General features: G+C 41.5%; 1 protein-coding gene across 1 annotated transcript in view; it reads left to right on the forward strand.

The window, feature by feature from the left end:
• LOC126356035 (cholinesterase-like) overlaps nucleotides 1–25955 on the forward strand; it is a 43527-nt gene that overhangs the window by 7767 nt on the left and 9805 nt on the right. The window contains exons 3-7 of the mRNA XM_050006691.1: nucleotides 1669–1945; nucleotides 7456–7641; nucleotides 15550–15755; nucleotides 20472–20613; nucleotides 22827–23008. Of these exons, the coding sequence (XP_049862648.1) occupies nucleotides 1669–1945; nucleotides 7456–7641; nucleotides 15550–15755; nucleotides 20472–20613; nucleotides 22827–23008 (993 nt within the window). The remainder of the gene's footprint in view (nucleotides 1–1668; nucleotides 1946–7455; nucleotides 7642–15549; nucleotides 15756–20471; nucleotides 20614–22826; nucleotides 23009–25955) is intronic.

Consider the following 25955-nt stretch of genomic DNA (forward strand, 5'->3'; position numbering starts at 1 on the left):
GTAAATCGTCACTCTAGCTTTAACAGTTGCATTTCTAACTAATCTCTATAACAGTTTAGAGAAGGGATTACATTGACCCTACACAAATAGATTCTCGAGGCTATTCACTGAATTTTGAAGACAGTTCTAAACTATGCTATACAATGAGCAGTAAGACGAAAGCACGCCTATCAATGAGCAAACACTATCTTTTCATTGAGGAATCAGGCGGTAATCTTTCAGTACGAGCAGTAACATATGACTGATATCTTAGATAAGTTATTTTCTCTGGGTGTTTAAGTCAATCAGATATTTTCACCGAACATAAGATACATTTTTAGAGTAATAACAATAAAATAAAATATCCCAGGAATGTAAGTCCCCGTGTACATTATTTCTGTTTGAGTTTATATATAAGCAGAAGAACAGAAGCGGCACAAAGAGTATGTATTACTCTAATGTGCTGTATTTTTCATTCCACGTTTACTTAAAATCACTAATTTCAGTACATATTTTCCCCACATATAATCGTATTTAGCGTATTACATTACGTGTGTTCAGGTTTTTCACATAATATAGTCTTGCGTAAGTGATTGTGAAGCCAAAATCAATTAACATTCAGGTAATCTGCTCAATATAAATTCCAAACACTGACATTTCCTATTGTACGTGCTTGATACTTTTTATACTATAACAAAACGCTACTTTGAGGAGAAATAAGCCTGATCCAGGGTGAAAGAGAGAAAGAGAGAGAGAGAGAGAGAGAGAGAGAGAGAGAGAGAGAGAGAGAGTGGTTTATTATTATCGCCGTGATTGTTATTATTTTTTTAGTTCTTATCTCTCCATTTGGGCCATCGTCAGTTATTTTGTTGCCAAAATAGCAAAAACTATCTACTACTTTAAGTGCCTCGTTTGCCAATCTTATTCCCTCAGCATCACGTGATGTAATTCGACGATATTCCATCATTATTCTTTTATTTTTGTTGCAGTTCATCTTATATCTCCCTTTCAAGGCACTGTCCATTCCTTTCAAATGTTCTTCCAGTCTTTTGCTGTCTCAGACAGAATTACAATGTCATCGACAAGTCTCATAGAGTTTATATCTTCTCCTTGAACTTTAATACCTACTCCAAATTTTTCTTTCGATTCTCTTACAGATTGCGCAATGTACAGATTGAATACCAACAGGGATAGTCAACTATACTGGCCCACTCCTTTCTCAACCACTGCTTCCCTTTCATGCTCCTCGACTCTTGCAACTGCTATCTTGTTTCTGTGCAACTTGTAAATAGCCCTTCACGCCCTGTATGTCACCTTTTCTATCTTCAGAATTTCAAAAAGAGTATGGCAGTCATCATTATCAACGGTCTACAAATCTTATGTACGTAGGTTTGCCTTATCTTAACCTATCTTCTAAAATAAGTCGTGGGGTCAGTACTGCAAAACATGTTGCTAAATTTGTCCAAAATCCAAACTAATCTCCCCGAGGTTGGCTTCTACCAGTTTTTCATTTCTTTTTTTAGGAATCCATGTTAGTATTTTGCAACCATGACTCATTAAACTGATAGTTTGATAACTTTCGCAAGTGTCAACAACTGCTTTATTTGTAATTGGAATTATTACAGTCTTCTAGAAGTTTAAGGGTATTTCGCCCTATCGAATTTGAAATCACTCTAAAATTCATTACAGGCTCCGCAACCGGCAGAAAACTGGGAAGGAGTTCTCAACGCCACCGAGTACGGCAGTGACTGTGTCCAAGAAAGCGGCATGGGCTCGGAGGACTGCCTCTACCTGAACGTGTACGTGCCGGGAGTGCCAGAAGAGGGCGCCGGGCTGCCCGTCATGTTCTGGATCTACGGCGGAGGATACAGAGTCGGCAGTGGGTCTGGAAAACTGTCCAGCCCAGAATTTCTCGTCTCCTACGGCGTTATATTCGTCGCTTTCAACTACCGCCTGGGACCGCTTGGTAAGTATTGCTTTGAGGGGATCCAATCTGACGGTAGTGTATTTGATTACCGGTCAAAAGGTCCTGAATCGTGTGTTAGATCTAAGAAACTGGTTAAATTTTGAATAAAGTGTATCAGCAGTACCTATCAAAGACTTTCAGTTTAAGTAGTTACCGTCATTCTGTCAACGGTCGGTCCAATTACATAATCAGCTTAACAGATCACGCATCCATATTACTTACAAGAATAAAACAAACTAGAATGAAAAGTATGACAGTTTGAAGTTAGGAAAGATAAAGATAGCAGAGCCACAATTCTGAATTTAGGATATAGTCGTAGGATCTGTCGACTTTGAATACCAGGCGAAGGGGTATCAGTGGTAATATTCACTGATGACAACCTCGGTGAAACAGAGGAAGATTTACAGGATGTCTAGAATGGAATGAATAGTATAATGACCATACACTATAGATTGAGAGTAAATCAATAAAGACAAAAGTAAAATGAGCAGTACCAGAGAGTGGTGACAACGAAGTAGACAAGGTGAAGGACTTTTTGCATTTTGGATGCAAAATAAAAAGTGATGCACGAAGCAAGGACGACAGCATAGAATTGGGCATTCCTGGTCAAGGGAAGTCCACTAGTCTACATAGTCCTCAATTTGAGGGAGTAATTTTTTAGAATATACTTTTCGAGCACAGCATTGTATTAATGTGAAACAGGAACTGTGGGAAAACCAAAACATAAGAGAATTGAAGCTTTTCAAACGTGGTGCTACAGAAGAATTTAAAAAATTAGATAGATTAATCAGATAAGGAAACAGCAGATTTTCCAAATATTTGGCGAAGAAAAGAACACATGGAAAACACTGGGAGAAGGGACCAGACGACCGAACACGTGTCAGTACACTATGGAAAAACTTTCATCGTACTAGAGTGGTAGAGGATAAAAACTCCAGGTAAAGACAGAGATTGGGAAACATTAGGCAAATTATTGAGAATGAAAAATAAAGATGCTACTGTGAGATGGAGAGGTTGGCACGAGAGAGGCATCATGGCAGACAGCATCAAGGTAGTCAAAATACTGATGACTATGAAAAAAAGAATTCAACAAGCTGTGAGATAAATTAGGGAGAAATCTGGAAAGAAGAAGTAACGTTCAGGGTGGAGAGATAATAACTTTAAAGTTTTTCCATTGTATTACATTGTTTTCATACATGGTACATGACTTAGAATATCAGTGGATGTAATTAATAGTTTATTGAAAAGATGTTACAAGATGTATATAACAAAAACGAATGAATGATAAACGTAATATAGGAAACACAAATCTGGCGATGCTGAAGGGATCACACACTAACAGTAGTAGATTAGTACACTCGGAACACAAAACTAGCCAACGAAAGGAAAGCAAGCAGGACATAAAATATAGACTAGCAACAGCACAACGAAGCTCATCCTTAAAAGATAACATGGTAATATCGCATACAAATTTCCCTGTTGGAATGTTCGCTATCCGAAAAAAAAAGTTGAAGCAACCAGAAAGCATGGTAAGATGACAGACTAATTTCTTACAAGTGCACACATCGGCAAGAAGGTAAATCATTAAAGTTTGCAACTCGGTGTAACAAGTTGAACAGGCACTAAGTGTGTCGGTGTTGGTAGTGTTTCTTATTGTTTCCAGCTCTCGTGGGTACATAAAAGTGAAAAGCGTAATATGTTGAGTCATTACTGTGAAAGACACGGAGAGGCTGCATGTAGATGCACGACAGTGTTGTCAGCACGTAACAGAGTTTGAAAAAGGTGTGTCATTGAAGGCTCCATTTAGTTGGCCTGCCGAAACATGCAGTATCTATGTTTGGGGAACATTTGGATGTAACCGTGTGCTGACATCTGACTGTATCACGTGAGGTCGGACTGACTCATCATCAACATTTCATTCCACCACACGTGACCACCACACGAGTGTGGGAGGGGAAAGGGGGGTGAGAGGATCGGTGCATAGTGGACCTAGCACACTGAAATAGAAGAGGAGTCTTAGATTTGTTTTTTGGTATGCGATTTCTTTATTGCGGCTTTCCACCACGGTACATTCCGAACAGAGGCAGTGTGGCTGGGGCATCCAATTTTTCTTCCTCATGTATTTGGGTGGCGCCCCACAATGCTGACAGGCGGTATGGCGTAACGCCACTGCTGAGGAGTGGCTGATGTTTTCTGCGCTGTGGCGGCCGTGACCCACTGTAGAAGCACTGTGGCCAATGTGCTGTGTCCCAGGACTGGGCAAGCCCCGCAGAGGCGGCTCTGTAGCTTATGTCTCAGGGCGGGTTGCTCTGATGAGACGTCCAATTGCAGATTCCTTACAGCATTCCAGACGGCGCCTCAGTGTTACAGATATGTGGTGGTAGTGCTTCAATTCCACACAAGAATATTTCTTTACAAAAGTGGCTAGGAATTAATAATTCACGGATCTCACTTGCTTTGGCTTTGCTGTGCCCTGCAGCATGAATAATAAACACTTCTGCGTTTGCTGGTGTCCAAATGCTTCCACCTTCTTCTGCTTAGGTGTTGCTGTATCAACTATTTCCCTACCTCGCCTGGAAGGCTCGCCTCGCAAGACGCTGCGGCTGAGTTGTATTTTGTAAGGCGTAACATCGGCGCTCACCTGTATCTGACTCAGCTGTGACCTACTTCGCAGTTTGCGCGTTTCTAACAGAATACTGTCGGAGTAGCTCCTTCACATCTGTGTGTAACATCCAAGATCAAGTAATGAACGCCCTGTATCATTCTGTGACATCGCACGTCACTGGTTGGCTGCCGGATAAGAGCATAGCCTACCATTAACACCACAACACAAATGGCTGAGATTGGAGTGGTGTTATGAAGGGGAAGCATGGACTACGGCACTACCTAGAATGAACATCATCTGCTAGTACAGCTGGACCCTAGGGCAGATTTGTTCTTTATCTTCCAGAGTGACACTACTGTTACTTCTGGTATCGTGTGGGGATCCATCAAGTACGACTTCGGGTCACAGTTGGTACTGACTGATTATGTTTGGTATGTGGGGCGCGGTCATCAGGGCCCTGTTACTGACTGAGGGAACTCTGACAGCATAGCTGTACATCATGGACACATTGCATTATGTCTTACCTTTCGTATGTTACTAACGTGGTGTCATTTTTTAGTGAGAAACTACCATCCATATATGGCACATGTCTTATGAACAGTCTTCTTGATGCCGAGGTACACTAGTCGCCGGGAAAATCCACTGATTTGTTCCCAATAGAACACACCTGGGAACAGTTTGAACGTCAACTCTATCCCAGTGCCAGAATATCAACACCAGCTTGCCTCAGGTGACAATACAACGGCTGTATGATGCCCATCCCAACAGAATCAGTGTGTCAATGCAGATCAGTGAGAGTGAATCATCATACTGATTCGTGTGCTCATGCTGCCCAAGATTTTGAGAAATTTCATTAGGTTTTAGAATCACCGGAGTAACGTCATATACCCCTCCAACCTGTGATATTTCATATCCTTTCGTCCTCATTTCTGGCAGCGTCACTTTTTTGTCACGAAATGTGTTTTCTGTATGTGTGTGGAGCGTTCGTTGTGTGTAAGTCAAACGTGGGCGGTAATATTACCATACAAGGACTCAATGGCAGGTTTTGCAATTTGGTGTTATAGAAGAATACTGACTGAATCGAGCTGGGAAGAAAATTTTATGAAACAACTTGAGCTAGATGTGATACGACACATACAGATTCATCAAGGAACAATAAATTTGCTAACGGAGGGACGTTGGTTCTGGGGTTAAAAATCTGCGTGGGTCATCAAGAACTGAATACTGTCAACATGTTTATATCTCCAAAACTTATAGTAGGTATGAAGTGTTGAGGAGACTTGAATCGGACAAACTGTATTGAGAACGGCGTGGCATTTATCTTCAGACTAACGACTACAACAAAATATGTTCGAATATTTTGACGATGCTGTGTACAGAGTGACTAGCTGAAAGATCAGTCATGTCCGCTTAGAAGCGAAGTCACCGCATCTAGTCCTATCTTAATATGATTTGGGGCGAGGTACTTTATTTTGATTACCTCAACTATTACCTTAGATTTACGAATATTATGGTTGTAGGGATGGCATTTGGTACTAGTAACATGGTAAGGTATTTTTCCAACCTGTAGGTAGGACACACTAACGATTCGGCACACTGGTACATGTCCTTTAAGGACCTTAGACCGATCGTGTGGTTTAAGTAGTCTCGCTGTCGGATTATGACACGACTAGACTTCTTCGTAAACAGCTCATGGTTTGGCAAATTGTGAATGGTTGGTCCATCTTGAGTACCTGATAAATGCTGTCAATCGATAAAAAAAGACTCTGTTTATGACAATCTTACTGAAAATTGATTATAATTATGAAAATTTTATATTTGTGTGTGGCCCAAAAGCAGTTTGGAGCGTGATAAAGTAAAATAGTAAAGATGTGAATAGGGGAAAGAATGGCGAGTGACAAGACAGGTGGAAGATGAGATTTCCCTTGGAGACACTGTAAGGTCTGAGCAAAAACTCTTCAGTGTTGGTCACCAAGAGCCTGCACTGTGACAGTTATGATAAAGTGACATTCCGAAATTACACTTACACTAATGTCACGAGAGGGAAGTAATATTAAAATTACAAGCAACTACCGTTGTTTGGTACTAAGTGTTGCATAGGAATATCTTGTTAGCAACTTTTTTATATTCACATTGATCATGCTCTCCGGAAACTTGGATCCGCGGTGTCAAAGTATGTGAATTTGACATGTACTTACGTTACATTATATGTAAACGTCAACTGTATCTACAAGCTGTACGTTAATGTTCCGCTATAACTCTCCCTACATCTAGAGGATGTTTGGTTTTCCTTATAAGCCGCACGGTACTCCTTTTCAGTTAGCCTTTGATACTTTGTAAATTTCTTGAGTATCTTATCATATTACAAGAGCTACTACCCTTTCACGAATTTTACATTGGGAAATGTACTATTTTGTTCTTGTTGGGTTTTTAGTCCGAAGACTGGTTTGACGCCTCTTAATAACTGCTGTAATCTCTATTCTTCTGTATCTGCTTACTATATTAATCTCTCGGTCTCCCTCTATGACTTTTACCTCCCACACTTCCCTCCAGTACTAATCTGATTACCCACTGATGTCTCACAACGTGTCGTATCAACCCACTCCCTCTTTTTGTCAAGCTGTGCCATAAATTTCTTGTCTCGCCAATTCTATTCAGTTTCTCCTCATTACCCATCTATATGTGTATGTAGACATTTCTCGCTTTGTTTTGTATGCCGTGCACGATTAATTCAGGTACTTTTCAACCTCAAATTAAAGATACTTTTCAAATGAATCATTAAAAATTGTCTATAAACAAGTGTGATCAGTACAGTTCACTGTAACATTTGGTGTCTACTTACAATTATCACTTGGTTCTTCTGTGAGTTGCTTTCTTATGTCATGGATGTCGTGTTCAATTACAGGTTTTCTGGGAACGGGAGACGCAGTCGCACCTGGCAACGCGGGACTCAAGGACCAGCAGCTGGCGATGACCTGGGTGCAGAACAACATCGCCAGCTTTGGCGGCGACCCGCAGCGAGTCACGATTTTCGGACAAAGCGCCGGTTCCATGTGTACCTCAGTGCACTTCGTCTCACCCCTCTCGTCAGGTGCAAACTTGTGGTAGTGTTTATCTCCAACTTTACTTTACACGGTGACCCAGAGGGAACGCCGCTTTTTCAGCAGTTCACAAAAAGTTTATTCACACAGGTCGTCATGATTTACAAATGCAGACTTGTTAGTGAGACTTATGAGTTTGATTCGATATGCATTACTCACTTCGTGAAGATCACATCACTCAGATGACCACCGCCGTTATCGGAGTACTCATGTAGATGAGCCATGAAGCTGCTACGAAACGTGTTCTCCAGTACAGGAGCAGGAGTACCGACGACATCTTTACTGGTGTTTGTCACCGGCACCTGGAGGCTTGCACGTCAATTTTAGAACACTTACGGTACTCCCAGAGGAAGAAATCTAGATTGGGGATGACCGTTATCGTTCTTTTCAATGCCAGTTTAACCTGACATCTGAAACCGCGAAAATAGCCGGTTTCTGAAATAACCGATTTTCAATTTTTTCTGCCCATTACGTCCTACAGTAAACATAGAAATCGAAGAAAGACTGAAAAACTATGCCTTCCTTCGTTTCGAAATACATATAATCCGAATATTAAATGAAATATAGAGATGAAAGGAAAGAAAATAATGTACCGAGGGATCGCTGCTTCTCTCGAGGAATGGAAAGTGTTGAACTACTACAAAAAATTACTGGTACAGTCCTCTTCATTGTAATTAACTACGGTGAAGAATGTTGAGGATCATATCATTATTTGTATATTACGAACAGGCAGTGCTAAAGGGTGAACACTGAGGTTGAGGAATTCTATTTCTCGCCTTAATTCTCCGGTTTTTAAGGGTTACGAGTTGATAAAGGCATATTATGTCAACACAGGCTGATCAGATACTTTGTATTTTTATTGTAAACTGTCAATGAATTGTTAAGTTCTACGTTTTCTTGTTATGTGATGTAGCAAGTTTGTTGTGGCTCCTTCCGTTTTCAATATCTTAAAGCAAATGAAGCGTTATACTTCACTGATACAGCAGTTCGTAAAATATTTTACGTCTAGGGATGGAGCTACTCTGTCACAAAACTCTCCGACGACGAGAAACTACCATTTGCTCGTAGATAAGATGGGGCAAAATGTTCAAATATTCAAATGTGTGTGGAATCTTATGGGACTTAACTGCTAAGGTCAGCAGTTCCTAAGATTACACACTACTTAATCTAAATTATCCTAAGAATAAACACACACGCTTGGCCGAGGGAGGACTTCCGCCAGGATCAGCCGCACAGTCCATGATTGCGAAGATGGCGTATGTCCCGTACACTGCATATACACACATAGCATCCAACAGGCCACACTACATAATAAAACGAATATTATTGTAAAATGTAAACTTTCACTATCGGAAATGTCACAATTAATAAAATGTTCTGGTCTTTTATGCCGTAGTCGAATGGATTTCACTTTAAAACCCGAGTTTAGTGCCCATCTGCGGAGGGCTTTTTATGGGGCTTTGTTGAATGTCGGATTCACACCCCGGCTCGCTACAGACTACAGCAAAATTTAGTTTCCGCGAGCTTCCGTGCGGTGGAGTGCTCTCAAGTTTTATATACGTGATAGTAATTGGTGAATGACGACTGCCGTCGTCCGCTGTAGCTATCATCTTGTGGTGGAAGAATGGTACACATCTTCTTCAACACGGGAAAACAATTTTCATTCAGTTTCACGCCCTCCTCCTGAAATTGCTGGGATGTTTCGCTATTTCTATGGCTTCTCTGAGTAGCCTTTCATGGTATCCGCTTGTGGCTGCCACTGCTCCAGTCCTGTCAAAATGAATGTGATGGTCTTCTGTCTGAAAGACATGTTCCGCAACAGCTGCTCTGTCAGTCTCCATTCTTCTGCGATTTTCCCTGCGCAGCAGCAATTCTCGGCAGGTGTGAAATTTACTGTCAGTGACAGGACGTAATGCTACACCTCAGGACCCTTTCGCAAAGGCTATTTTAATGGATACTGACCTTACGGTGCATTAGGTGGCTGCGAATGGTGCACCTTTACTTGTAGACGCGTTGGACAGTCTGCGCTGATATTCTCATGAATGCCTGGTATCCGTTCTACACTATCTGCAGCGATCCAAAACCACCAGTTCGCTCTTCTAAAGAGTTAATAAGAAATTGCAGGGATCTGGGTTGAGATCCTTACTGTTTTTGGGATGACAGCAGGGGGTGCGGTGAAGCAAATGGGTTAGCACTATTGGCAGTAACGATGCAATGTTAGCGGAACGATAACTACTTTAAAGTTTAAATCATGAATTCTTCTCTGTGGCGGCTCCAGGTCAGCGGCATTGCAGCGTATTGCTTCGTAACGTGCTGACGCTGTCTCAGCAATCTTCGGAATATATCGGCCCCGCGGCGTCCGTTTACGTAAATACGATTTCCGATGGGCGACATGTGTCGCTACCGGCAGGCGCTGCTGCACTCTCCTGGACATAGGAGAGGTGTGCCCAGGTAGTCTCTCAGTGATTCTGCACGGTGTGGAGATGAACAACGGCACGGCCCTACCACCAAGGAAGGTAGGGGGATGCCGATGACATTACCACAGGTTCCAGGCAGTAGGCGGGGGCATCGGCAGTTATCGCGCTTCCTTAACACTGCGACAAGTGGAAGGTGCACCATACATCAACAGTTCTGTTTGGCAAACCGGAGGTAGTTATTCTCTCATCAGTGGGTGCAAAGTCGGCAGCTCAGTTTCGTAGGCCGAAGTTAGCTTGGCGAACGGTAGCAGCCTATGACACGTTGTGCCTCGCAGCTCGTAATTGATTGGATGGTTCGGTAGCCTGCGTATTTTTTACTGCTCGTCTGCCGCAATGACATTATACCTGTCCGGCGATGAGCGAATGTGGCCTACTTTTCCCAGGACATCTCCATTTTACACCACTCCTCTATTTCGGAAGTATGGCTTTCAGGCTTTCTTGTCACTGTTTTACTCTCTGTTGCTGTACTGTTAACTCTTTTACTCTATCTTGCCGTGCTACTAGACTAACGTTATGTCTTCTTCTCGCTGAGTTGATGTTGCTGTGTGAGACAATATGTTCCAGATTTGCTCTGCTGTTCATGATGTCGGCTTTCTGCCCGTCTGACTGCGACACTCACTTGCCTTGGCTTGTTGCTGGCTGGAGAGGACTTTGAGAAAATTTTAAATTTGCCCATAATACATTTCTGCTACGAAATTAATTTTTCCGATGCAGTTACTTGCAGAAACAGCTTCGTTTCTCCTTTATTTGATACATAGAAGACAGATCTTCAGAAAAAACTGTAGTACATATGACTGTTTACCTTGGTTGAGATATTACACCTTCAAATTTCGTTAAAGGCTTTCTCGACGTTATTAATACAGCCATAGAGGCACTCTCTTGAGGAAAGTTTTCTCTACAGTCATATTAGTTAGGGCAAGTTACGAAAGATATAATGATACATCCAGCGCATCCTCTCAGAGAGAGTGAAGAACTGCCCCGTCTGTAATGTCTGCTTGGTTGCAGCTTTTCACCATCAGCTCAAAGTTCTTGTTAGACAGATCAGAGTAACACCACCACAATTCATGGAGGTAATATCATTTGGTTTGAGAGTGATGTCATTAAGCCTCCTCGAACAGGGATCTCTATGACTGTTACTATTGATAGTACCAATTACACGAATTATCCTGATCGATTTCAACACTAATTAAGTTTTGCAGCGTATGGAAAAATCTAATTCTACAATCTCTGATTACACAATGCAGTAACGCTTATTGAGCGCTCGGACTGTGAAATGACTGTCTCTCGTATGGCATATTCAAACCTATCGCATGAGAATGTATTAACTAGACACACGTTTGAAAGACTTGAGTGGTGTGCTGGTCCTAGTTCTGACTCGGGGAATACGTCTGTGAAGGACTACTTCCTCCTTTATAAGCGAACTGTGATACATGTGGATATCTTCGTCCACGGACATCCCAATAAATATAAATGTTCCAAATAATATGTTTTATCATCAGTTTCAGAGGCTTTCCTTCTACTTGAGTAAAGAACTAATTTTTCTCTAATATAATAAGTAATTTAATGAGTCATAAATGTTGTTGAGGCGGAAGGTGGTATTGGACAGAGAACATTCAGTTGGGTCTTCTTTTCATTCTTTTTCCATCTCCTCATTTATTTTGGCAATAAAAATATGATGTGGCTCCCTCCTAGACATAATTATTGTGCTGTAAGCAAATGGGATGAGGATTGTAAGGGTGTATGTTGTAAAACACAAAGGGCCTCACTTAGATTTATTGCTGTAAAATGAATTATAGATAGTAACACCAACTCAGGCAGTTATCTGCCTTAAATGTACTGCTTTTGAGCTGTTACTACAAGTCAACACCGAGAAGTTCAAATTTTGCTTTACGGCATGTTCTCCGTTGTCTTCCACAACACTCTCGTCATTTTAATATAAAAATGTTCGTATTCCTTAACGTAATGTACTTCTGAAAGAATGTTTAGTGTAATTATTTAGCCAATAGTGAAGAGAATGTCTTTGCATACAATATTCGATTCAATACCATTGTAGTTCTTTGCTTTATATGATCTTTGCTTCTTCTACAGCACACAATGTTATTTCATCCTCTTAAGGTTGTAAGACTGTAATTTGGACACCGACAACTGTACAACTCGCTTCATGGGAAGATCATTTCGATGTTAATTTGAAATATCTCTCAGCACTTTTATTAGATTCTTTACAAGAGGCCGTGTTATTTTAATATAAAAATGTTCGTATTCCTTAACGTAATGTACTTAATTCTGAAAGAATGTTTAGTGTAGTAATTTAGCCAATAGTGAAGAGAATGTCTTTGCATAGCATATTCGATTCAATACCATTGCAGTTCTTTGCTTTATATGATCTTTGCTTCTTCTACAGTACACAATGTTATTTCATCCTCTTAAGGTTGTAAAACTGTAATTTGGACACCGACAACTGAACAACTCGTTTCATGGAAAGATCATTTCGATGTGAATTTGAAATATCTCTCAGCACTTTTATTAGATTCTTCACAAGAGGCCGTGTTATGGACAATGGAAGAATATCCGAATCATTTTATGTAACAGATTTATGACCACCTTAAATTTCCGTTACGTGCTTTATTTTTTCGAAATCTTGGTACTCGCTTATCTATGTTTTCTATGTTTTCCTTTCAGCCCCGCCGTTCTTAGATAACTAACAATTTTAGACTGACTAAAGGAATCTATGTGTCACTTTTTTCTGTTATTATTCTGCTAAACACAAAGTTTTAGTTTCTTTCTGTCCTAAAACCTTAACTTCGCTCTATGCATTTTCTGTTTCTCTTCTTTCTTGCATACATCTTCCTCGTAAATTTTTTGAATTATGAATCAGGTTTTGGAATACTATTCAAAACATGTATTACTTACAATACAATACTTACCGGTACTATACAATTTGAGTACTACCCATTTTTAAAATCCTGATGGTTCGTTTTTTCTGTAGTAAATTTTTGATATCAGATCTGTAAATTCTAGATAACACATAGAAGTTGCTGAGCATTGAGTAGAAGGGGTCACCTGAAGACTGGGATACAAGCCGTTGGCTTTGAGCAATGACGTCATACTCAAAGGCGTTATTGTATTTGTTTCTTCGAACCATGGATAAAAAATCGGTTATCTTCTGTGGCGAGGCGTCGTCATGGTCAATGAATATAAATGAATAAGACAGATCTAGACTCTGTGCGCTATTTTTGTCGTTTGTATTAATTTAAATCATTCATTCGTTCCAATTCATTTGGTGCGTTCTTAGTGAGTTTATGATACACACATCAAAAATCTTTTGCATCACCTCAGTTCTGAGAGTTCTGGAACCTGTACAGTAAATTGGTAGAGATCAACATAAACATCATTTCACCCCTTTATATTGATCATGAAAACCACACATTGCATGTTGCACCACCATACAGCGAGACCTTCAGAGGTGGTGGTGCAGATTGCTGTACACTCCAGTACCACTAATACAAGGTAGCACGTCCTCTTGCATTGATGCATGCCTTTATTCGTCGTGGCATACTGTCCACAAATTCATCAAGGCACTGTTGGTCCAGATTGTCCCACTCCTCAACGGCGATTCGGCGTAGATCCCTCAGAGTGGTTGGTGGGTCACGTCGTCCACAAACAGCCCTTTTCAATCTATCCCAGGCTTGTTCGATAGGACTCATGCCTGGAGAACATGCTCGCCACTCTAGTCCAGCGATGTCGTTATCCTTAAGGATGTCATTCACAAGATGTGCACTAAGGGGGCGCGAATTATCGTCCATGAAGACGAAAGCCTCGCCCATATGCTGCCGATATGGTTGCACTACTAGTAGTAGGATGGCATTCACGTATTGTACAGACGTTACGTCGCCTTCCATGACCACCAGCAGCGTACGTCGGTCCCACATAATGCCACCCCAAAACAGCAGAGAACCTCCACATAGCTGCACTCTCTGGACAGTGTGTCTAAGTCGTTCAGCCCGACCGGTTTGCCTTTAAACACGTCTCCTACGATTTTCCTGTTGAAGGCTTGTGCGACATCGGTGAAGAGAACGTGATGCCAATCCTGAGCGGTCCATTCGGAATGTTGTTGGGCCCATCTGTACCGCGCTGCATAGTATCGTGATTGAAAAGATGGACCTCGCGATGGACGTCGGGAGTGAATTTGGGCGTCATGCAGCCTATTGCGCACAGTTTGAGTCGCAACATGATGTCCTGTGGCTGCACGAAAATCACTATTCAACATGTGGACGTTGCTGTCAGGGTTAGGCCGAACCATAATCCGTAGGTTGCGGTCATCCACTACAGCAGTAGCCCTTGGATGGCGTGAACGAGGCATGTTCCTGGCTCACTGTATCTCCTCCATTTTCGAACAACATCGCTTTGATTTACTCCGAGACGCCTGGATACTTCCCTTGTTGAGAGCCCTTCCTGGCACAAAGTAACAATGCGGCCGCGATCCAACCGCGGTATTGACCATATAGGCATGGTTCAACTACAGACAACACGAACCATGTACCTCCTTCCTGGTGGAATGACTGAAACTGATCGGCTGTCAGACGCCCTCCGTCTAATAGGCGCTGCGCACGTATAATTTTTTATATTTTTGGGCGGGTTTGGTGATATCTCTGAACAATCAAAGGGACTGTCTCTGTGGTACAATGTCCACAGAGGTAGATCTTCAGGAGTTCTGGGAACCGGGGTGAAGCAAAACTTTTTTGATGTGTGTATTTTGGGAGAATGGTTTTTCATTCTGGACAATTTTTGTTTTCTGATTTTCTGTTGTAAGTATGATGCAGGATTCGTCAATTGCAGTACGAAATTCAAATTTTATAGCTGTCGCTCTTATTCGCATTCTTTAGCAGTATTACTACGATGTTTCTCAATCCATACTAGTACTGTCCAAGGCGAAAATATCGGCATTCGGCAGATCCGTATGCCTTACTTCAGTTGATCTATATAGCTCAAGCAAAGAATTGAATACTAGGACTCAAAGAAGCGACAGACTTAGCATTTTGTTCGAAATATGTACGTGCGTGCTGTATGTCTACCATCCGTTTTCTCTGTCCTGCATTCCTTTGTTTCTTACCATTCGTCTTCGCTGTTAAATCTGTGCAATACTTCATCTCTGGTAACTTCTGACGTCATCGGTAAAACCTCACGGGTTGTGTATTATTCTTCAGTAATCTCTTGAAAAAGGGAGATTTTTGCATTTCTTCCTTATCTGCTTAATGTATCCAGAACTGCTTTCTAATTATTTTATAATGTCCTGCAGACAGCGCCTGTAGGTGTTTAGATGAATAACACAGAAGCGAGGTGAATATGTCACTGAGTACAATACCTATCATGCCTTTCTCCGCTCCAGCACTAAATTAAACTATGCAATACTTCGTTTTGCAGGTCTTTTCTCACAAGCCATCCTTGAGAGTGGGACCGTTATAACGGAACATCCTCTGACAATCGCAGAAGCCCGGAACCATTCTTTTGGACTGGGTGCCGCCCTCGGCTACGAAACGGACGATTCGCAACAGCTGATTGACTTCCTACAGTCTGTGAGCGCTGAAGAGCTCGTGCTGGTCGACGACTCACTCATCATGCCACACCAGGTATTCAGGAGCGCAGCCTCCTTGTTCTGTACCGCGGCTTCACTGCATGGCTGCCTGGTCAAGAGCAAGGATAAGGTTTACTGATGGCGATGCTACTCTCAGTGAAAGTGCAAAAGAATTGCAGCTGTGTGCGATGAACAGTCTAACGAGTAGAAATTATGGATTGAGAGTAATCAGAAAGAAACAGTAGTGATGAGAAGTAGCAGATATGAGAATATCGAGAAAATTGGTGACGACGAAGCAGACAAAGTAAAGGAATTCTGATACCTTGGAAACAAAATAATCCGTGGCGAGAGAAGTAAGCAGTGCATAAAAAGTAGACTGGCATGGGCAAAGAGGACATTCCTGGCCATGAGAAGTCTATATTTGTCAAACATAGGCTTCAATTCGAGCAAGAAAATTTCTGAAAATGTACGTCATGAGAACAGCATTGTATGATAGTGAACCATAGACAGCACGAAAGCAGGTACAGATGAGAACCGAAGCGTTTGAGATGTGTTACAGAGGAATGTTGTAAATTAAATAGAGTGATAAGTTATGAGGGAGAGGGGGGGGGGGGGTTCTCAGATGAATCGAAGGAAAGAAGAACGTACGGGAAATACTCACAACAAGATGGGATAGGATAATGAGGACATGTGTTAAGACATAAGGGAATAGCTTCCATGGTACTAGAGGGAGCTATATAAACTGTAGGGGAACAGAGGATGAAGTATATCCAACAAATAACTGAGGACGTACGGTATAAGCACTACTCAAAGATGAAGACGTTAGCACAGCAGACGAACTAATGGCGGGCTGCATCAAATCAGTCAAAAGGCTGAGTCTCAAAGAAAAACTCTTGGTTCAGTTGTTGCTAGTCAGTATATATTAAACACACTACTTCTTTTCAGACTGATACTGAATACTCCTGTAGGTGCTGTGCGCCACAACGAGATGTTGAGATATGTAAATTACTGCATACTTTATGATTTGGTGTCCAGATCACAATGTCATATGAGCTAAGAAGCATTGTTGATTATTGATTTGGTACAGTTTACGATTGTAATATATGTTTAGAAAGCCAATATACTTTTTGTAGCTTACATGTTGTGGTACAAATAGTCGTTTTTAGGGAACTATTACAAAAATTAAATTGAGAATATGAATTACAACTCTTCGACTGAATGTTTATCTAAGGTATGCCACTTAGTCCACGACCAAAAACTTTAAAACGTCACCAAAAAGTAATGTGTGGCCTTTTGCTTTAAAACGAATACAAACTAGGTCATATAAAAAGAAACACATTGTCTTATGTTTGGAGTGTACATTTTCTGACGTCTTCATAATTAATTGTTGCGTCTCAAAACGGACAACTATTTGTTACACATCAGACAACAATAACTCAGTATGGAGTAATTTTCTTAGGTAACAGCACCTATTATCCGACACCCTACGATAAAACTGTTTCTTTGATTCCATTAACATGATCAGTCGACTAATGCATTCTTTTGACATTTTCTGCTCTATGCAACTACGATGCGAATGTGCTCACCAGCAGCTGAGAAAGCAATACCAAAGTGAGAATAAGTTTATTTTCTCATTTTATTTATTTTTGGATTTAACATGATCTGATTAGGGCCTTCGGGCCTCATGTACTTCGGAACAAGGTTTCACTCATGCAGTACTTCTTTTTATGTTACCTAAAAATAGCTATAATTATAATATAAACTCAAAAGTGACTTGAATGTCTATAGAGACAAAGTAAGCTAGTTCTGGGGAACGGAGATTTAAGAAGACTGCACCATATAAGTATACTGGGAAATAAGGCACATCTGGCTGGAAAGAAGAACTTAAAGGGTTAACGTGTTCCGACAGAGACAATGGTAGTCATTATTCCTGTTTCAGTATATATGTCATTACCTGTCTTTTGAAACTGGAGATGTTATTGAATTCTCTAATACACTGAGGAAAGTGTTTCCAGAGTTCATTTCCTGCAAGTGAAAAGGACTGACAGAGTGGCTGGGTGATAGAGTAGGACAGAAAGGATTTTGCTTTGATGGGATTGGGTGTTCCTGCCATGTTTTTAGATAAGAACATGAAGGTCGAGGAGATAATTAGGGACAGTGTACGTTGATAAGACATTAGATGAGGCAGAGCGTACGGCAATCTCTGCGCTTTCCTGCTCGCAGCCGAGATAGCTGTGCATATGATGTTGAAGTATGATCAAAGGGTCACACACCACAGATGTATCGAACATAGGCGTTCTCGTCGTGTTCCAGGCACCGTGAGCTTTCCTGAGAAAGACGTCGCACAATCACATCGCTATATTCAATAAATGAAACTGTAAATGTTTTTACAAGTTTCTTTTTCTGTACAAGAGGAAAGAGTATTTTATATTTTTGTAGGGCGTAGAGAGATGCTGATGCCTTTTACACACTGAAGCTATATGCGCAGACCAATTTAAATTTTCATCCGTCATTGCTCTTCCACTCTAAGGTGAGTGAGAGAAATTAGTATTTCTCCCATTTAGTACTAAAGCTTTAACAATATATTTTGAGTCCAATACCGTAGTGCATACGGTTCAAATTTTCGCAAGGTGTTTACAAATTTGTCGGTTTCGCTCTTACATCTACATGACTACTCTGCAATTCACATTTAAGTGCTTGGCAGAGGGTTCATCGAACCACAATCATACTATCTCTCTACTATTCCACTCCCGAACAGCGAGCGGGAAAAACGAACACCTAAACCTTTCTGTTCGAGCTCTGATTTCTCTTATTTTATTTTGATGATCATTCCTACCTATCTAGGTTGGGCTCAACAAAATATTTTCGCATTCGGAAGAGAAAGTTGGTGACTGAAATTTCGTAAAAAGGTCTCGCCGCGACGAAAAACGTCTATGCTGTAATGACTTCCATCCCAACTCGTGTATCATATCTGCCACACTCTCTCCCCTATAACGCGATAATACAAAACGAGCTGCCCTTCTTTGCACCCTCTCGATGTCCTCCGTCAATCCCACCTGGTAAGGATCCCACACCGCGCAGCAATATTCTAACAGAGGACGAACGAGTGTAGTGTAAGCTGTCTCTTTAGTGGACTTGTTGCATCTTCTAAGTGTCCTGCCAATGAAACGCAACCTTTGGCTCGCCTTCCCGACAATATTATCTATGTGGTCCTTCCAACTGAAGTTGTTTGTAATTTTAACACCCAGGTACTTAGTTGAATTGACAGCCTTGAGAATTGTACTATTTATCGAGTAATCGAATTCCAACGGATTTCTTTTGGAACTCATGTGGATCATCTCACACTTTTCGTTATTTAGCGTCAACTGCCACCTGACACACCATACAGCAATCTTTTCTAAATCGCTTTGCAGCTGATACTTGTCTTCGGATGACCTTACTAGACGGTAAATTACAGCATCATCTGCGAACAACCTAGATACCACTAGACGTCAACAGCATACATTGGTCTGTGCAGTAGAACATAACTGACGACACATCATTGACAAATCTATGAGGCAATAGCGAGCTCTGGGTGAGTCCTGATACTGCATTGTGACTTTATGGCACCGAACACGGTGAGAGAGAGGGAGGTATGAGCGGAGCCATTGCACTGTATTTGGCGAGAAATTTAAGACTGGCTAGTAAAATGTCGAAGCCTATAACGTGAAAAGGCTTTGGTGAAGCCAAAGAAGCACATGTTGACGCCTCTTGTCCACCCATTTAGGGCTTCAGATCATCTGTTACATTTATTAAGGCAGGCATGTTGTGATGTTTGTTGAAACCTGATTGGCATTCGTCTGGTTAATTTTTTATAGATGAGCAGCGGGTGTGCACCATATATTCAAGGCCTTGCACAGTTCAGGAAGAATTCAAAAGGGTCGGTAATCAGAAGGTGCTGTGTCAATGTTCCTTTTTAGGTATTGGCATACTTAGTCCCTGTTTCTAGGCCTCATGGGCAACACCTTCCATTATGGAGTGATTCAAAATACCTGTAATAGTGGGCAGATGTGGGTCAATAATAAGCTTCATCATCTGGAATGCGATGTCATTGTGTCCAGTAGACGCTGATCTGAAAAGCATAATGGCTTTCTTTTTGATGATACTGAAAATAATATGCTTTAAGCAGAATTATTCCTAGCCGCAGTCGTTTACCCCCATGAAGTAATAAATCATTCTCTGTTCCATTTTCGCTTTAATTGCGATTGCAGGTAATGTGAAGCAACAGTCAGTTCAGTTCTTCGGTTGGAACAATGGAATCAGCTATGTATTATACCTTGCATATACCAAGACCACGCAGACCATGTCTGAGCTATGCGTTTGTCACAGCTTGACTGACTGTTCCGTTTCTGCTTGTAACATGATTTTCAGGTGCTGGGTGAAGTTGTTATGAACATGTGCAGCGTCTCTGGCATTCAAGAGGTGTTTCAGTTCATCAGTTAGCCAACGTGCAGACTTCTTTCTCACTTTTCCGTTCCTTAGGGTATGATATTCAGTGAGATCATAGGGAAGGGAGATAGCTCATCTATCGTCTGACTTCTCAAAATTCTGATGTGTAGTTGCATCCGTGAAACAATACTCTCATTAAGGATGTGTTTTCTAGAGATGAAAATGACGGAGTCTATTGTGAACAAAAATAAGTAATATTTGTGGCTGAGCGTAGATTTGATACCTCGCATGTATCCTTTGTAACATTACATGTGTGAACTACAAATTGCGTTTCCGATTTCAGCCAATAATAGGCCTTTTGTGGGGACCAACCATCGAGCCAGACTTGGAGGGTGCCGTCCTGTCTGAATCCTACATTCAGAGGCTTATCGACGGCCGTTTCAACAACGTTTCTGTCATGGCGGGAACAGTTTCTGATGAATCCGGTAAGTATTCCGGGTCTGATTTATCAGATCAGATTCAGTTGACAACACTTGTGCTTTAATATGTAATAATCAGAGATTTAGAAGTAAAACTAGGATTCAAATACAATGTATTTATGACCATCCGTTCAGTTATTCCTAAGAATCGGCGGCAGTCCATCTACTTCATCGAGCGAGGTGGCGCATTGGTTAACACACTGGACTCACATTTGGGAAGACGACGTTCAGACTTACGTCCGGTCATCCTGATTTAGGCTTTCTCATGATTTCCCTAAATCTCTTAGGCAAATGAGCGGGATGGTTCCTTTGAAAGGGCTGGCCGACTTCCTTTCCCATCCTTCCCTAATCCGATAGGACCGATGACCTCGCTCTTTTGTCCCCCCCCCCCCCCCCCAAAAAAACAAAATCAAGCAACCATCTACTACCCTCAGTTTTCTAGGGTCAGTCTGTTACTTCCCCTAAAATTTGCTTTCTCGATTCTTCTTTCAAACGTATCCACTGAGGACTTAAAGAATCTTTGCTTACATTGCAGCTGCGATTAATGACTGCAAAACGCTTCGTAAAATCCATCATGTGTAGATAGTAACGCCGGTCGGGCTGGCCGAGTGGTTCTAGGGGCTGCAGTCTGGAACCGCGCGACCGCTACGATGGCAGGTTCGAATCCTGCCTCGGGCATGGGTATGTGTGATGTCCTTAGGTTAGTTAGGTTTAAGTAGTTCTAAGTTCTAGGGGACTGGTGATCTCAAAAGTTAAGTCCCATAGTGCTCAGAGCCATTTGTACCATTTTGTACATAGTACTCACTCTAACGTTATTCAGTATCTGATAGTCAAATATACAGCCGGAATACACCTCACCAAATAAAGAACGAGGCCGGTGGTTCATCTTCATCTGCTACTATAGAAGGAAGGAAACAGTGAGTTCCCTCTGAGCAATAATGTCAGAACGTTGACTTGTTGTTGAAGATCATTACACACAAATCAATAAATCTGATATAAACAACTTTTTTGGGAGCTCACCCGAAGCTCAAAGACATTTTGAACAACACTCAACCCTCAACAACCATACAACATATGATAAAACTTATAACAAAAAGTAAAAAGTGATGAGTTGTTTCGAAAAGCCTCATAGCTATATGGATTAGTTTTATTTGCAAATACAGGTTTCATGTCGTTATAGATGTATCCTCATGTTTATGGCTCTGAGCACTATGGGACTTAACTTCTGAGGTCATCAGTCCCCTAGAACTGAGAACTGTTTAACCCTAACTAACCTAAGGACATCACACACATCCATGCCCGAGGCAGGATTCGAACCTGCGACGGTAGCAGTAGCGAGGTTCCAGACTGTAGCGCCTACAACCGCTCGGCCATCCCGGCCGGCCATCCTCATGTTTATAATAGTTACATTTCCATGTTATTGATGGACAATTACGAGTCCAACCTTTCGGGAAGTTGTCTACGTTAAGAGTGAGACCATATTGCTTTGTTGTCACAATAAATTCGAGTAGACCCAAAAGATACTACTCAAATTTTACAAAGTATGAATGTTGAATGATGCAGGCCGGATAACACCCTGAAGGATTTATGAGGCATTCGGAAACACCTGGTCATTATGGACATTTTGTTATAATTCGACAATTCGAATCGTTATGGCGTGTTGAGTGTCTTTATTGTTATTTACAACAAACAATATGCCCACAATATCGAAGTTTTCTCAATAAATTAAAAATTCCACCCTATAATTCACAAAGGTTCTCTAGACAAATACATTTAAAATATGACACTTCCCAAGCTTGATTGAACAAGTAGTAGGACAAAAATCCATTACCGTTATGTTAGCGAACATGTTTACTCCATACAAATATTATCTGTTTTTGCGCATATCCAAGTTATATAAGGTCTACTCACACCTACTGTTGTCGAAGTACTGAAAAGAACTGACACCTCATTAAGAGATGAAATAGTTAATTCCTCACAATGTTCTTTCTAGTCTTTTTTGGAGTACAGTGTGGCAGAAGAAAGCATTATAAATTGGCTGTTTTCGGAATTGTTTACATGTTTTCAATAAATCACTGGTGTATAATAATATACCCTTTATGTTTTTAATGGATGTTGAAATTTATTTATCTTCTCTTGTCATAAGAGTTTCGTAATCTGATATCCTGTGCTGTGGTACACAATATTTGTTCTAAGTGGTTGCTTATATTTTCTCACAGGAGACGAAATTCTTAGTGATTCGGAAGCGATCGCCAGTATGAACGAAGACTTTGTGGCGGCGATAGGCCCCTTACTCCATCTGCCTACAGTGGAACAGCAAACAGAGGCCGCCCTAAAACTGAGAGACTTCTACTTCGGCAACGACACCATTTCAGCACAAAATCCAGACCCTCTGGTTTACGTGAGTGACTGCTTATTGCTGAATTAGTTCATAGTTGTCTTGGTAGCCTTTTCAGCGCAGATAAATGTATTCAGACACCCAAGAAGAGGTACTCATTGCGAAGCCACTCGTTAATGAACAGATGAGAAGACTGTAAGCAAAGGGAGTTTTATCATTTATTTGAAGAAATTCAAAGCTTCGTAGACAAATAAGAGCTCGACGAAATCAAATTGATCTTAAGGAGTCCAACGATAAATCGTCCAACTAATTAGAATGTGAAATGTAACTAACAACCTCGTAAGTGATCGTAGAACGCTTTCATCTTATGTAAGGCCAGAAAACAAATGAAAATCGTTTATAGGACACTGAGTCATACTACTAGGACCGAAACGAATTGTGTAGCTAACGTTGAAATGAATTCAGTCAGGATAAGTTGTTTCACTTCGAAAAAACCTAACATTGCCCCTCTTTTCAAATGTCGCGTGAACGATCTGATGTACGCTGTCAGTACAGAAACAGTGATTAGTGATCCTGATGTGATCATGTAGAAGATGATTACTAAAGTCACAAATCCGTCAAGAAGGCCAGGACAGTGTTTAAGCTAGAAAAACAGGTAAGCAGTTGCTAGCATTCCTTAGACAATGAATGGACATCCAGTGTGGTGGACGTAGAGTGATTAAGGAGAAAGTTTAAAGTGGACATACGTGCCAAGAAGTGGATTAAGGATGGAAAGGACCCGCCGCAGTTTAATAATCAAATTCGGAAAATACTGAGGAAACAGATATTGTTGCACGTTCTATTAAAAAAAGGGCCACGTGAGTGTTGAGACTATAGCTAGCAGAAATTCGTGCGTCCGTAGTAAGCAGAGCAATGCGTGAAGCGTACAATTGCACCGTCATAGGTTAGCAAAAGACCTTTCCGACAATTCGAGAAAGTTCTGGTAATACGTAAAATCAGTAAGCTTGTCTAAGTCTTCTGTCCAGTCACTCGTCGAGCAATCTGGGCTGGCAACAGAAGTTGGTGAAAAGAAAGCGGAAGTATAAAGTTTCACGTCTAAGAAATCATTCACGCAAGAGGATTTTACATTCATTCCGTCGTTTGGCTGTCGTACGGACTCCCGCAAAGTGGACGTAGAAACTGGCGTCCGTGGCGTGGAGATGCAGCTGAAAGATTTGAAGAGAAATAAGTCACCACGTCCAGATGGAACCCCAATTCAGTTTTACGCAGGGCCTTCTCCGGCGTTGCTCCTTACTTGACCTGTGTTTATCGCAAATCTCTTGCCCAGCAAAAAGGCTCAAGCGAATGGAAGGAAGCGGTGACTCCTGTATATAAGAAGGGTAAAAGAACTGATCCGCACAATTACAGACCGGTATCCTTAACACCGGTTTGCTATAGGTTCCTTGAACACATTCTGAGTTCGAATATGAAAATTTCTTTAATAGTGAAAAGCTCCTGTCCATAAATCATCACGGATTTAGAAAGCACCACTTGTGTGAATCTCAGCTTGTCCTTTCCTCACATAATATCCTGCAAACCATGGAGAAAGGGCAATAGGCAGATTACATGTTCCTAGATTTTCGAAAGGCATTTGACACGTTGCTACATTGTAGATTACTGGAGGAGGTCCGAGTATACCGTTCATGTTCCCAGATACAGGACAAGTATGTAGTTCTCGATGCCTAGTGTATATCAGAGACCAGGGAGTTGTCAGTGGCGCCCCAGAGAAGTATGATAGTGTGTGTCCTCTACGTACATAAATGACCTGATGGACAGGGTGAGCAGCAATTTACGGGTGTTTGCTGATGACGCTTTGGTGTACGGGAAGGTATCGTTGTTGAGTGACTGTAGGTGTATACGAGATGACTTACATAAAATTTGTAGGTGTTTTGATGAGTGACAACTGTTCTAAATGCGGCAGAATGTGAGGTGTTGTGGACGAGAAAGAAGAACAGTTATGTAAAGTACAAATACAGAACACGTCGGTTAGATACCTATGCGTAACGTTGCAAGGCTATACGAAATGGAAGTGGAATGTCGGGTTGGCAGAAAGGAAGTCGAATGTTCGTCTTCGATTATTGGGAGAATCGTACGAAAGCGTAGCTCATTAAAAAAAGAGACGGCCCATAGAACGTAATTGTGACCCATTTTTGACTATTGTTCGAGTGATTGGAATCCCAACGAGATCGGATTAAAGGAAGACATCGAAGCAGCTCAGAGGCAGACAGCTGCATTTGTTACCAGTAAGTTCGATCAGCATAAAAATATTACGAAGACGCTTCTACCCTAGAGGGTAGACGATGCTCTTTCCGCAGATAACCACTGCGTAAATTTTCAGAAACGCCATTTGAGGCCGACTGCAGACCGGTTCTAGTCCCGTCAAAGTACATTTCGCGTAAGGATCATGAAGATAAGGTGCCAAAATAAAGGTTCGTACAAAGGTCTTTAGACAGTAGCTTCTCTCCCGCTCTGTTTGCGAGCGGAGCAGGAGAGGAAACCGACTAGTAGTGGTACAAGGTACCCTCCGCCACGCACCGTACGGCGGTTTGTGAACTATATGTGTAGATGTAGACGATGTAATAGATATTAAAGTAAGTGATGGCGGAAAATAAAATCAAACAAAGTTGCTTAATTGAGGGAAGGAACACTGGTGTGCAAAACTTAAATACGAAACCTACTTTCGGATGATGCGTCACTGCCAACGTTGTTGTGACACTGTACTCCGTCCCTTGTGCGTCTTCTCAGGGGTTCATTTAGTCCTGTCACTTCTGGATGACAATCGAGAGTCAAAGTTTGGATTACCTTTTCAGTGCATTCCAGGTCCATAGGATAGATTATCGTCACCTTCTGCAGTCTCCTCCTCCAGAATTCTCTTTTCCCTCCTCCTGTTTACTCTGGCTTGTATTTCTAGGTTATTTACAGTCCCGTCAGCAGCCCGGAGACGTTCCTTGTCTAAAGCAAGACTCGTTGG

Source organism: Schistocerca gregaria, chromosome 3 (genome assembly GCF_023897955.1).
Source record: "Schistocerca gregaria isolate iqSchGreg1 chromosome 3, iqSchGreg1.2, whole genome shotgun sequence".
NCBI lineage: Eukaryota > Metazoa > Arthropoda > Insecta > Orthoptera > Acrididae > Schistocerca > Schistocerca gregaria.